The 15,458-nt window shown below is 31.6% G+C and overlaps 1 protein-coding gene across 16 annotated transcripts in view; it reads left to right on the forward strand.

The window, feature by feature from the left end:
• The window catches only part of LOC134696113 (CUB and sushi domain-containing protein 3-like), a 119,890-nt gene that overhangs the window by 18,160 nt on the left and 86,272 nt on the right, over positions 1 to 15,458 (forward strand). For 14 of the 16 annotated variants that reach the window (XM_063557733.1, XM_063557718.1, XM_063557722.1 and 11 more), the window contains 2 exons: positions 63 to 242; positions 1,422 to 1,601. In XM_063557733.1, coding sequence (XP_063413803.1) covers positions 63 to 242; positions 1,422 to 1,601 — 360 coding nt within the window. The remainder of the gene's footprint in view (positions 1 to 62; positions 243 to 1,421; positions 1,602 to 15,458) is intronic. The other 2 variants (XM_063557717.1, XM_063557730.1) reach the window with 1 other exon arrangement.

Genomic DNA, 15,458 nt, shown 5'->3' on the forward strand with positions numbered 1-15,458 from the left:
ATTATATTATTCAATCAAGCAACTCTATGAACTTTATGAATTAGAGCTTAATACTATTGTAGAGATAGTATCTTGTCCAGACCTTGCTCTAGTAAACTTCGCTACTATAACTGCTGAGACTGGTAAAAACTACCAAGACAATATAACTTACGCTTGTAACAAAGGTTATGAATTGAAGTCTGGTGACCTGACTCGTCAATGTCAGGATGATAAAGCCTGGAGCGGAAGTCCTCCAGTCTGCGGTAAGAACACTCGGTTGAAACTTTTAATATAAATATCGTACATCCTATTTCTTATTTAAGGAGTAAGCATCATTTCTACATTTGAAAACGCCTGTACCAGGTCCGGAATATTGACAGTTCTCCATTAGTTTGATGTGATTTATCATTTGATTATGCCATTTGATAAAGGATTTTTGTTTTAAAGTTTCGTCGGTGTTTTTCTTTTCTTTCTGATTTTACTTTTTTATGACCAAAAAAAATGTGAAGGCAGATAAACAATAAAATGAAGAGGTTTTCGAATCTAATTAAATAGTTATCAAAAGTACCAGGATTATAATTTCATACGCCAGACGCGCGTTTCGTCTACATAAGACTCATCAGTGACACTCAGATCAAAATAGTGAAAAAGCCAAAACATATACAAAGTTGAAGAGCATTGAGGACCAAAAATTCCAAAAAGTTGTGCCAAATACGGCTAAGGTAATCTACTCCTGGGGTAAGAAAATCCTCAGTTTTTCGAAAAGTTCAAAGTTTTGTCAACAGAAAATTTATAAAAATGACCATATAATTGATATTCATGTCAACACCGAAGTGCTGACTACTGGGCTGGTGATACCCTCGGGGACGAAACGTCCACCAGCAGTGGCATCGACCCAGTGGTGTAAATAGTTATCAAAAGTACCAGGATTATAATTTCATACGCCAGACGCGCGTTTCGTCTACATAAGACTCATCAGTGACGCTCAGATCAAAATAGTGAAAAAGCCAAAACATTTACAAAGTTGAAGAGCATTGAGGACCAAAAATTCCAAAAAGTTGTGCAAATAAAAACATCTTTCTTTCAATAGAAAATGAAATCGTTCAATTGCATTATATCCAAAAGTTCAAAATCAAAATTATGATGAATCTGCGCAAGGAAACAAAGATATACTAAGGTCATACTCGAGCAATTTTGTTTTGTTGGTTTAGTTAGTTAATTTGTCTTATTTCTCAAAAACAAATTCATATTGAGCAATTTTATAGTGTTCTGATTGTATCATTTTTGTTTATTGCCATTTCTCTCACTTTATTGTAAGTACTTGGAAGTTGTTTCAAAGTTTAACCATTCATAATTATGTATTATCACCTAATTTGAAATATTTTATTATTCAATCAAGCAACTCTATGAACTTTATGACTTAGAGCTTAATACTATTGTAGAGATAGTATCTTGTCCAGACCTTGCTCCAGTAAACTTCGCCACTATAACTGCTGAGACTGGTAAAAACTACCAAGACACAATAACTTACGCTTGTAACAGAGGCTATGAATTGAAGTCTGGTGACCTTACTCGTCAATGTCAGGATGATAAAGCCTGGAGTGGAAATCCTCCAGTCTGCGGTAAGAACACTTGGTTGAAACTCTTCTACATTTGAAAACGGCTGTACTAGGTCAGGAATATGAAAGTTGTAGTTCATTCGTTTGGTGTGTTTTATCATTTGATTATGCCATTCGATTATTTGCCATTTGAATTTTCCTTAGTGTTCAGTATTTTTCTGATTTTACTTTTTCTTATGACCAAAACATGTGAAGGCACAATGAATATAGAATTATGAGGTTTTCGAATTTAATCAAAAACATGTTTCTTTCAATAGAGAATAAAATCTTTCAATTACACTATATCCAAAATTCAAAATCAAAATTATGAACATTCTGTGCTAGGAAACAAAAATATATTCAGGTTATCCTCGAGCAATTTTGATTTGTTGGTTTACCTAACTCATTTGTCTTATGTGTCAAAAAATCATATATAGCAATTTTATAGTGTTCTGTTTGTTGGTTTTTTTTTATTTCCATTACTCCTACTTGATTGTAAGAACTTGGAAGTTGTGTCAAAGATCAACCAATTATAATTATGTATTATAACCTTACTGCAAATATTTCTTTATTCAATCAAGCAACGCTATGAAAATGATGAATAAGAGATTTTTTACTTTTACAGAGGCAGTAGTTTGTCCAGACCTTAGGATTGAGCCAATAAATTTCGCTACTATAACTGCTACGACTGGTACAAGCTACCAAGACAAAGTAACTTATGCTTGTATCACTGACTATGTATTGAAGTCTGGTGACCTGACACGTCAATGTTTTGCCGATAAAACCTGGAGTGGAAGTCCTCCAGTCTGCGGTAAGAACACTGTAAAGACATTTAAATACAAAGATATTTTATTCCTTTACGCTCAGGAATAAATAATAATCAAAAATTAGTGTATACACATATTCTACAGTACAAATATAAAAGAATAAGGAGATTTGATATAATTGCCAATGAGAAGCTATGCACATAACTTCAAATGAAGTGGATAAAAGAAATTAGAAATTATGGGCAAACGTACGGCCTACAACGATGAGAATGAATGGATTATAATCGAATATAAACGGCACCGACCTGAATAAATTTGTAATAGTTCATTTAAAATATTATAGCTAGTACCTACTGGTCTAAATTTTATCAAACCAATTTGATAAAAATCAAATATAACAGACATTATCACTGAACTAGTAATATTTGGTTAGGGGCCAGCTGAAGGACGCCTCATGGTGCGGGAAATTCTCGCTCCATTGAAGTTCTGTTGGTGACCTTCTGCTATTGTTTTTTCTATGGTCGGGTTGTTATCTCTTTGACACATTCCCCATTTTCATTTTCAATTTTATTAACCAACGACAACCACTGTACTACGTTGTGTACCCTTCTTAATTCTCTCTTATATTAGGAAGATATATTGACCAAAAACAGTCAGTATCATGTAACAGTAACAAAAAGACAGACAAATTTTCAACAAATTACAGAATATAAAAGATAACACATTCCGATTTCCTCGAATATAACCGGGATGAAATGAGGTCAAATTGTGATGTTATGAAGACAGAAATATTTGGCATTTCAAAACATGAGGGTTTACAATGTATTAGTTCAACTGTTATTATACATAAAAAAAAAGTTTCCCTCATATATATGTACGTTTGAAAGTTGGAACGTATACATTTTAATTCCATTTAGTTTCTTGTTGATAGTACTGTGGATTCATTAATAGTCGTTGGATACTAATTTTCGTGGATTTCGTGGGAACAGGGGGACCACGAATTTAAATGTTCAACGAATTCCAAATTTTCTAATGGAATATATACAGACTTTGCCAAAACCACGAAATTAAATATCCACGAATATGCAAGTTTTCTTCAAACCACGAAAATTGGTACCCACGAAAATAAATGAATCCACAGGAGCCATATAAGCAATCACACCCCATCTTCTATTTTTTTTTAAATTGAAACAGTTTACGGTTACAAAATACATACGATTGTACATAACAAAAGTATTGTATTTTAAATTTGCAGAAAAATGTTATCATATTTAGCCGTATTTTGGCACAAAAATTGGATTTTTGTATCCTCAATGCTCTACACTTCGTACTTGTTTGGTTTTATAAATATTTTGATATGAGCGTCACTGATGAGTCTTGTGTAGATGAAACGCGAGTTTGGCGTACTAAACTATAATCCTGGTACCTTTGATAATTATTATCAAACAAATAAATGAACACCTACAAAAAATAAAATGACAAGAGTGCCACTCAAATGGTTTGTGTTACATATGATATAATATCAGTATTGCAAAACACAATTTTGTTTAATAAAATACATCTTTAAAAGATTGTCTTATTAAACGAACATGATAATGTAAAATTGTTTGGAACATCCCCCCTCTTTTCTATGGGGAGAGTGAACATTTCCCCGTCGTCGTCGATTGCTAGATTTCACTAAGATCCTCTCATAAGAAATTACTAGGCTGCTATCATTGTAAGGGAATTTAGTTTTATCAATTTTTTTAATTTGCCTGCCAACAACACGAGAGTGACGTGACTAAAATATAACTGTTGGGTAAATGAAAGGCTTTCCTATTATCTTGACAACTGATGAAGATAGTAAAACTTGGACAAAGACAAAGATTTTCAGAATATTAAGACCTACCTTCTATTCTATTTTAAATTTGTTATTGTAATTAAATGACGAAATTCAAATGCAAAAAATGATCAGCTAAACAGGATCTATAAATAAGTCAACGAAGAAGAAATTGTCCAACGACAAACTATTGTGGATTTTGCCTATCATCTTACGATATATGATAAATACGATCAGCAACAAAGGATCAACCAATAGTATTGAATACTATCCAAGTCCACAATGGTTAAAGTATCTATTGTTGAAGATGCATAGATCATTTTATAAGCTTAAATTGATTAATCATGTTCTATGTATGCCACTATTCGGCTCAAAATTGATTTATGCTACGGACTTTTTATATTGGCGGAAAAGGGCGATTAAATATTTTAATTGTTTTAAATAAATGTTCTCGCCTCCTCAAGAGTTTTATTTTATGAAAATTGATAAAACAACTAAGATCGACTTTATATGCTTTGACCACCTTCTTCGTATATAATCCTCGAGATTGACACTAGATTTATGATAAACTTTATGATTTCATTTTTCCAATTTGCAACTTCTAATTTCTCAGCAGGATCATTAACATTTCTTAGTCATTACGTTAACCTCATACATGTTCAAACTATGCTGGACTCCGCAAGTAGGTGTATGTGACCTATGGAACAGTCATGAGGGAGTATGACTGACACCAATGCTACATAACTTTTACGATCACTATCGCAAATCGTTTGACCAATAATTTATGTCGCTCTCTCCACTCAATTATGGTATAATCATTAGATTCGTAAGTCGTTTGACTTGTTACTTTAAATTAAGAGTCTGATTCCCGATTGTTTAATTTTTAATTGAGTGATGATTCGCTTGGCGGGTGATGTATGCATAGAAGGAGACGATTCCATCGTCAACTCAATAGGTCTCGTTCCTTTTATAATTCCCTCAGTTTGGTGTCTTGGTTATCCTTATTTTAATCGTAAAATATCCGTCGCAAAAAGGTGACGGTTGAAATTTGACGATTATACGCTATTTCAACCCTCCATTCGGGACCATGTGGTGTTTCGTTTATGATTAACCTTATTTACTGTATCATAAGTTATCAATGAAGTCTAATACAATTGAGAATGGAAATGGGGAATGTGCCAATGAGACAACAACCCGATCATAGAGCAGACAACAGCAGAAGGTCACCAACAGGTCTTCAATGTAGCGAGAAATTCCCGCAGCCGGAGGCTGCCTTCAGCTGACCCATAATCAAATATATATACTAGTTCAGTGATAATGAACGCCATACTAAACTCGAAATTGTACACAAGAAACTAAAATTAACAAAAGTACAAGACTAACAAAGTCCAGAGGCTCCTGACTTGTGACAGGCGCAAATATGCGGCGGGATTAAAGATGTTTATGAGATCAACCCTCCCCCTACATATTTTGAATTATTTCTGATAAAAAAAAATATGTCAGTTCTGAAATTATAACCAAAGAATACTTCCATCGTAATTGGTATCATGTCTTTACTCTTCAACGTTATTCTTTTTTGGCTTTCTGAGCGTCACTGATGAGTCTTATCATGTAGACAAAACGCTCGTCTGGCTTATTAAATATAAGTCTAGATATTTGATAACTATCAATTATACATCCATTTGACAACATATTGAACAAAACGATATTGTTTGAACACATCGTTAATTTGTTTATCGAGCATTACTTAATTCAATTTATTTTCATTTTCTCTTTAACAGGCCGTATCATCAAACCTACTAGGTGTCAAGGGCACCGTAGAAGGAGGAGGAGATGAGTACACTTGAATACGAGAAGACTATGATGCAGTATTCCTGTATCTGTTGAAGATGCATTTTTTTAAATGCTATCAAAATGAAACCACAATAAAATTGATATGAACATTATCATTTTTTTATTAATTATTTAAAAATCTATCTGCAGGTGATATTTCGAAATTGTAAAAAAAAAATATAATATAAATATGATAACTTATATAGTTTTTTTTATAACTAGGCTTAAATACGGAAACAGTTTAAAGGTGTCAAATAATGGTTTTGATATTGTCTCATATGAATATAATTTAATCAGTGGGTACATTTTATCAACAAATATGTAATAATTCAATTGAAATACTATAGCTAGTATCTAATGATCTAAAGTTTAACAAACCAATTTGAGAAAAATCAAATATGACAGACATTACACAACGACAACCACTATACTAGGTTATGCATCCTATTATTTCTCTCTGATATTTGAAAAGATTATTCCTTCGTATTTTGACCCCCCCCAAAAAAAAGCAACCAAAAGAAAAAACCAGTCAACACCATGTACAACACAGAAACATTAGAAACATAAAACAGACCAGTTTTCCATAAATTATAAGATGTAAAAAGTTTAATTTTACTGAGTATGATTTCGCATTAAAATGATATCATCCTGTTACTAGTTACATAAAATGCCTGTACTGAGTCATGAATATGACAGTTGTTATCCATTCGTTTGATGTGTTTGAGTTTTTGATTTTGCCATTTGATTAGCGACTTTTTTTTAAAATTCCCCCGGAGTTTTTGGGGATTTACTTTTTACATAATCAATTATCATAAAATCAATATTCAAATTAAGGTAGATTATAGGTATATGTTTCCCCGAAACTAGAATTTTCTTATACTTTGCCAAACTGAAGATTGTATTCTTTTCAAAATCATAATAAAAAGGATGATTCATTGAACTATTTTTCAAGCTATGAGTTTTAAATTTGTTTACAATGACTCAGAAACACATTTTTGTGCATAAAAAATCTATGAGATAGAATTTTGAAAGAAATTGAGAGAAGATAGGTTTTCTAGTATGCTTCAAGAAAATAATAAGAATAAATGGTGTCACCGAACTTGTTTACTTGCTACAATTTATAATTTAAAATTTTCCCTATCAGTATATATTTTTTTTTTAACTAAAAAGGTTGTCCCATAAAATAGCTAATATAAAAAAAGATGTGGTATTTTTGCCTATGAGACAACTGTCCACAAGAGACCAAAATGACACAGACATTAACAACTATAGGTCACCGTACGGCCTTCAACAATGAGCAAAGCCCATACCGCATATAGTCAGCTATAAAAGGCCCCGATAAGACAATGTAAAACAATTCAAACGAGAAAACTAACGGCCTTATTTATGTAAAAAAAAAAGTATTTTTTTAGCAAACTAAATATTGTAAGATCTTCAGTTTTTATCGAATGTTGGTTTTATATAGGTCGCTTCTATTTTTCATAGACGTCGTCTTGATTTCGACTTATGAGAGAAAATTATCCTTTACTAGTATCTTCGCCTAACTTTTATTATCATTAAATTTGAATCAATCTCATATCATAATGCTACTGTAGAAAACACACCATTTCAATCTGAGATAAACCACCTATGGTACTATTGTGTAATAAGAACTATGTCATCAAAGAATGTCCAAGTCAGGAATATGACAGTTGTTATATATTCATTCATTTGATGTATTTTATATTTTGATTTTGAATTTCGTTAGGAAATTTTCGTTTTGAATTTACCTCGGAGTTCAGTATTTTCGTGTATTCTATGTGTTGTCAAATTTATTGGGAAATAAGAACTCCACCAGTAGTGGCATCGACCCAGTGGTTTTAGATAAACCCATCATAGATACCAGACTTGACATTTTGTATCATTCAATTGATCCATGGAATAAATAAATTAAGATAACATCTTTTATGGCCTGACTACATCTTGACCGATTTCATTCCGCGGGGAACGATGTTTCGATCCTTTCAAACGCGCCGCAAATTTATGTAGCTGATTTTGACAATGAAAGGCTTTTCATTTTAATCCAATATACAACAATGGTTCTTTTTTTCAGTTTCATTGTTATTCTTATGTGTTTTTTTTTTTTTTATTGGGGATGGGTTTTTAAACATGGAAAACAATGTTAAACACAAGGCATTTCTAAATTAAACATCTAAACAACACAATTAAACTATGGTCATAAAGCGGCATACTTATTAAAGTTATATCATCCTGTTACTAGTTACATAAAATGCCTGTACTGAGTCATGAATATGACAGTTGTTATCCATTCGTTTGATGTGTTTGAGTTTTTGATTTTGCCATTTGATTAGCGACATTTTTTTTAATTTCCCCCCGGAGTTTTTGGGGATTTACTTTTTACATAATCAATTATCATAAAATCAATATTCAAATTAAGGTAGATTATAGGTATATGTTTCCCCGAAACTAGAATTTCTTATACTTTGCCAAACTGAAGATTGTATTCTTTTCAAAATCATAATAAAAAGGATGATTCATTGAACTATTTTTCAAGCTATGAGTTTTAAATTTGCTTACAATGACTCAAAAACACATTTTTGTGCATAAAAAATCTATGAGATAGAATTTTGAAAGAAATTGAGAGAAGATAGGTTTTCTAGTATGCTTCAAGAAAATAATAAGAATAAATGGTGTCACCGAACTTGTTTACTTGCTACAATTTATAATTTAAAATTTTCCCTATCAGTATATATTTTTTTTTTAACTAAAAAGGATGTCCCATAAAATAGCTAATATAAAAAAAGATGTGGTATTTTTGCCTATGAGACAACTGTCCACAAGAGACCAAAATGACACAGACATTAACAACTATAGGTCACCGTACGGCCTTCAACAATGAGCAAAGCCCATACCGTATAGTCAGCTATAAAAGGCCCCGATATGACAATGTAAAACAATTCAAAGGAGAAAAACAACAGCCTTATTTATATATAAAAAATAAAATAAACGAAAAACAAATATGTAACACATAAACAAACGACAACCACGTTGATGTTAACAGACCAGTGGTAGTTCCTGATAGATGAGCGTATAGTATTAGTGGCAATAGAAATACGAAGTTATACGACAAACAAATAACACATATAGTGTTCGTGTCTTTCACATGAAGAATGCATTTTATGATATATATATCAGCAATGAAAAAAGGACCCCCCCCCCGTTTTAAAAATAGAGACAGTCACATATATGATAAACTAGACACATTTGAGAATTTTCTAAAGTTGAATGTTTTTGAAACTTAATTCTCATTTCCTACATAGGTAATGATGAATTTAAGGATATTTTGTATATTTCTTTTCATGTTGCAATGATTATTTGTTTTCAAGTTTACGTACTACATGGATTTAACGAGAAATTTCTGTGGCATTTTTATATTCACTGCTTTAAGGAAAATATTAACATATAAAAAGGAGATGTGGTATGATTGCCAATGAGACAACTATCCACAAAAGACCAAAATGACACAAACATTAACAATTACAGGTCACCGTACGGCCTTCAACAATGAGCAAAGCCCATACCACATATATTCAGCTATAAAAGGCCCCGATAAGACAATGTAAAACAATTCATACGAGAAAACTAACGGCTTTATTTATGTAAAAAAATGAAGTACTTTTTTAGCAAACTAAATATTGTAAGATCTTCAGTTTTTATCGAATGTTGGTTTTATATAGGTTGTTTCTATTTTTCATAGACGTCGTCTTGATTTCGACTTATGAGAGAAAATCATCGTTTACTAGTATCTTCGCCTAACTTTTATTATCATTAAATTTGAATCAATCTCATATCACAATGCTACTGTAGAAAACACACCATTTCAATCTGAGATAAACCACCTATGGTACTATTGTGTAATGTAAACATGTCAAGTATGCACTATATTAAATTCCGATTAGAATTATTTTAAGAACTATGTCATCAAAGAATGTCCAAGTCAGGAATATGACAGTTGTTATATATTCATTCATTTGATGTATTTTATATTTTGATTTTGAATTTCGTTAGGAAATTTTCGTTTTGAATTTACCTCGGAGTTCAGTATTTTCGTGTATTCCATGTGTTGTCAAATTTATTGGGAAATAAGAACTCCACCAGTAGTGGCATCGACCCAGTGGTTTTAGATAAAACCATCATAGATACTAGACTTGACATTTTGTATCATTCAATTGATCCATGGAATAAATAAATTAAGATAACATCTTTTATGGCCTGACTACATCTTGACCGATTTCTTTCCGCGGGGAACGATGCTTCGATCCTTTCAAACGCGCCGCAAATTTATGTAGCTGATTTTGACAATGAAAGGCTTTTTATTTTAATCCAATATACAACAATGGTTCTTTTTTTTCAGTTTCATTGTTATTCTTATGTGTTTTTTTTTTATTGGGGATGGGTTTTTAAACATGGAAAACAATGTTAAACACAAGGCATTTCTAAATTAAACATCTAAACAACACAATTTAACTATGGTCATAAAGCGGCATACTTATAGGTGACACGGTAGTATTTGCATTGCAGAATTTAGGTTGTTCTTTTGTGTATCTTACTTAAGTCAATGTATTTGAACAGTTTGGTTAGACCAACAAGTATCAACTGAAATTGTTTTCCCTTACTGAGTGAAGAATTAGATGTTAAAAATTATGAAATCATTTTATGTATAAGTGAAAACGATTTTTTGAGATTTTATTTTAATGTTGTATTAACTGCCTGTTATAAGATATTAAAGCACAAGTGGCCTTAGGTTTTTAAAGATAGCAAAAAAAGTAAACTGACATGATACATATTCAAGTTTATTTGTGGATAGTATAAGAAAGTACTTCAGTTAACTGTGTATGTAGAATTTTGGGTAGTCTTAGAACTTGGGGGGGGGGGGGGGGGGGGGGGGGGGGCTAAAAAACAACCTACCGTGCCACCTATAAAGGAATTTAAAAATATAGAACGACAACATGTTAAAATATTAAAACAAGCAGACACAATGAAAAAAAAATCCGGGTACAAGGTTCATTATAATTTGCGAGCTAGCTCTGAAAAAAAAATATTAACATATCTATAAACACCAGACTAAAACAAAAATGATTTTTTTTTACCGTATCAAAGCCAACCATTCTCTAATCTTTGTTATATGAATTGTCTAAATATTATGACGGAATATATTTTCTGAACAATAATAATAATAGCAGAAACAACTGGTAACAGACGCATTGTAATAAAAAAACAAAGCAGGTTATATTATTGCATACTGTTTATTAATTTGATTTAATGTATGTATGTTAGATCTATTGTGTGAAACATTTGATATGCAATTATTGTTAAACTGTTCAAATATGTCAAATGAATACTCTAAAACTATTGAACTTTTCTGTTCAATAAAATTCACCTGTGACAAAATATATCTCCAATTTAATGGCTAGCAAAGTTCAACAAAATGTCATAAAGTTTGGACAGCGGTCGACCCACTTTAGCAACTTTTTACGTGTAAAGCAATAGGGCAAAAACGAGTACCATATTTATAGTTATATAAAGGGTAAATGCAGATCATATATAGTTTAATGCACATGTACATCATATAATGAAAATGATCATAACAAGACAGTTATGGCGTTCCATATTAGGACATTACTAATAATAGAAATAGTTTTGTCACAATAAACATGTTTTTATTTTTTTCATATGGCCACAAGCTGCTCTTCCACCATTATAATTATGTGATTTTTTATATAATGTCATTAATCTGTAAAATTGTTAAACGTGATAGTTTTTAAAAGGCATAACTGTTTGCACAAAGTCCTGAAACTATATACCTATGAGGAAAATTGCGTTAATTGATAATGTTGGCTGAACAATCATTTGAGAATCTCTGGTTGCTTTCAGACGGTAAATATAGAAAGGAGAGACGCATGACTGAATCAATTACTAGCTATTGTCTTTCAGTTGATAAAATATCAGTATTTATATAAAATTATCTTATCTGTTCAAATTTGTCAAATGAGTACTCTAAAAACTATTGAACTTTTCTGTTCAATAAAACTTCAGCTGTGACAAAAATGAGCTCCGATTATATGCCTAGCAAAGTTCAACAAAATGTCATAAAGTTTGGACAGCGGTCGACCCACGATAACAGCTTTATATGTGTAAAGTAATAAGGCACACACGAGAACCATATTTATAGTTATATAAAGGGAAAAGGCACATCATATATAGGTAAATGCAGATCATATATAGGTAAATGCAGATCATATATAGGTAAATGCACATGTAAATCATATAATGAAAATGGTTATAACAAGATAGTTATGGCGTTCCGTATTAGGACGTTTTGAATACTAGAAATAGTTTTGTCACAATAAACATGTTTATATCTTTTTAATATGGCCACAAGCTGCTCTTCCACCATTAGAGATATGTGATTTTTTTATATACTGTCATTAATCTTTAAAATTGTTAAAAGTGATAATTTTTAAAAGGCATAACTGTTTGCACAAAGTCCTGAAACTATATACCTATGAGGAAAATTGCGTTAATTGATAATGTTGGCTGAACAATCATTTGAGAATCTCTGGTTGCTTTCAGACGGTAAATATAGAAAGGAGAGACGCATGACTGAATTAATTACTAGCTATTGTCTTTCAGTTGATAAAATATCAGTATTTATATAAAATTATCTTATCTGTTCAAATTTGTCAAATGAGTACTCTAAAAACTATTGAACTTTTCTGTTCAATAAAATTCACCTGTGACAAAATAGACCTCCAATTTAATGGCTAGCAAAGTTCAACAAAATGTCATAAAGTTTGGACAGCGGTCGACCCACTTTAGCAGCTTTTTACGTGTAAAGTAATAAGGCACATAGTTATATAAAGGGAAAAGGCACATCATATATAGGTAAATGCACATGTAAATCATATAATGAAAATGGTTATAACAAGATAGTTATGGCGTTCCGTATTAGGACGTTTTGAATACTAGAAATAGTTTTGTCACAATAAACATGTTTTTATCTTTTTAATATGGCCACAAGCTGCTCTTCCACCATTATAGATATGTGATTTTTTTATATACTGTCATTAATCTTTAAAATTGTTAAAAGTGATAATTTTTAAAAGGCATAACTGTTTGCACAAAGTCCTGAAACTATATACCTATGAGGAAAATTGCGTTAATTGATAATGTTGGCTGAACAATCATTTGAGAATCTCTGGTTGCTTTCAGACGGTTAATATAGAAAGGAGAGACGCATGACTGAATCATTTACTAGTAATTGTCTTTCAGTCGATAAAATATCAGTATTTATATACAATTATCTTATCTGTTCAAATTTGTCAAATGAGTACTCTAAATAAAATTGAGAATGGAAATAGGGAATGTGTCAAAGAGACAACAACCCGACCAAATAAAAAAACAACAGCAGAAGGTCACCAACAGGTCTTCAATGTAGCGAGAAATTCCCGCACCCGGATGCGCCCTTCAGCTGTCCTTCAACTTTTCTGTTCAATAAAACTTCAGCTGTGACAAAAATGACCTCCGGTTATATGCCTAGCAAAGTTCAACAAAATGTCATAAAGTTTGGACAGCGGTCGACCCACGTTATCAGCTTTATGTGTGTAAAGCACTAGGGCAAAAACGAGTACCATATTTATAGTTATATAAAGGGTAAATGCAGATCATATATAGTTTAATGCACATGTACATCATATAATGAAAATGATCATAACAAGACAGTTATGGCGTTCCATATTAGGACATTATTAATAATAGAAATAGTTTTGTCACAATAAACATGTTTTTATTTTTTTTATATGGCCACAAGCTGCTCTTCCACCATTATAATTATGTGATTTTTTATATCCTGTCATTTATCTTTAAAATTGTTAAACGTGATAATTTTTAAAAGGCATAACTGTTTGCACAAAGTCCTGAAACTATATACCTATGAGAAAAATTGCGTTAATTGATAATGTTGGCTGAACAATCATTTGAGAATCTCTGGTTGCTTTCAGACGGTAATTTATAAATATAGAAAGGAGAGACGCATGACTGAATCAATTACTAGCTATTGTCTTTCAGTTGATAAAATATCAGTATTTATATAAAATTATCTTATCTGTTCAAATTTGTCAAATGAGTACTTTAAAACTATTGAACTTTTCTGTTCAATAAAACTTCAGCTGTGACAAAAATGAGCTCCGATTATATGCCTAGCAAAGTTCAACAAAATGTCATAAAGTTTGGACAGCGGTCGACCCATGATAGCAGCTTTATATGTGTAAAGTAATAAGGCACAAAAGAGAACCATGTTTATAGTTATATAAAGGGAAAAGGCACATCATATATAGGTAAATGCACATGTGAATCATATAATGAAAATGGTTATAACAAGATAGTTATGGCGTTCCGTATTAGGACGTTTTGAATACTAGAAATAGTTTTGTCACAATAAACATGTTTTTATCTTTTTAATATGGCCACAAGCTGCTCTTCGACCGTTATAGATATGTGATTTTTTATATACTGTCATTAATCTTTAAAATTGTTAAAAGTGATAATTTTTAAAAGGCATAACAGTTTGCACAAAGTCCTGAAACTATATACCTATGAGGAAAATTGCGTTAATTGATAATGTTGGCTGAACAATCATTTGAGAATCTCTGGTTGCTTTCAGACGGTTAATATAGAAAGGAGAGACGCATGACTGAATCATTTACTAGTAATTGTCTTTCAATCGATAAAAGATCAGTATTTATATACAATTATCTTATCTGTTCAAATTTGTCAAATGAGTACTCTAAATAAAATTGAGAATGGAAATGGGGAATGTGTCAAAGAGACAACAACCCGACCAAATAAAAAAACAACAGCAGAAGGTCACCAACAGGTCTTCAATGTAGCGAGAAATTCCCGCACCCGGATGCGTCCTTCAGCTGTCCTTCAACTTTTCTGTTCAATAAAATTCAGCTGTGACAAAAATGACCTCCGGTTATATGCCTAGCAAAGTTCAACAAAATGTCATAAAGTTTGGACAGCGGTCGACCCACGTTATCAGCTTTATGTGTGTAAAGCAGGAGGGCACAAACGAATACCATAGTAATAGTTATATAAAGGGTAAATGCAGATCATATATAGGTAAATGCACATGTACATCATATAATGAAAATGATCATAACAAGACAGTTATGGCGTTCCATATAAGGACATTGTTAATACTAGTAATAGTTTTGTCACAATAAACATGTTTTTGTCTTTTATATGGCCACAAGCTGCTCTTCCACAATAATAATTATGTGATTTTTTATATACTGTCATTAATCTTTAAAATTGTTAAACGTGATGATTTTTAAAAGGCATAACTGTTTGCACAAAGTCCTGAAACTATATACCTATGAGGAAAATTGCGTTAATTGA

Source organism: Mytilus trossulus, chromosome 14 (genome assembly GCF_036588685.1).
Source record: "Mytilus trossulus isolate FHL-02 chromosome 14, PNRI_Mtr1.1.1.hap1, whole genome shotgun sequence".
Lineage (NCBI taxonomy): Eukaryota > Metazoa > Mollusca > Bivalvia > Mytilida > Mytilidae > Mytilus > Mytilus trossulus.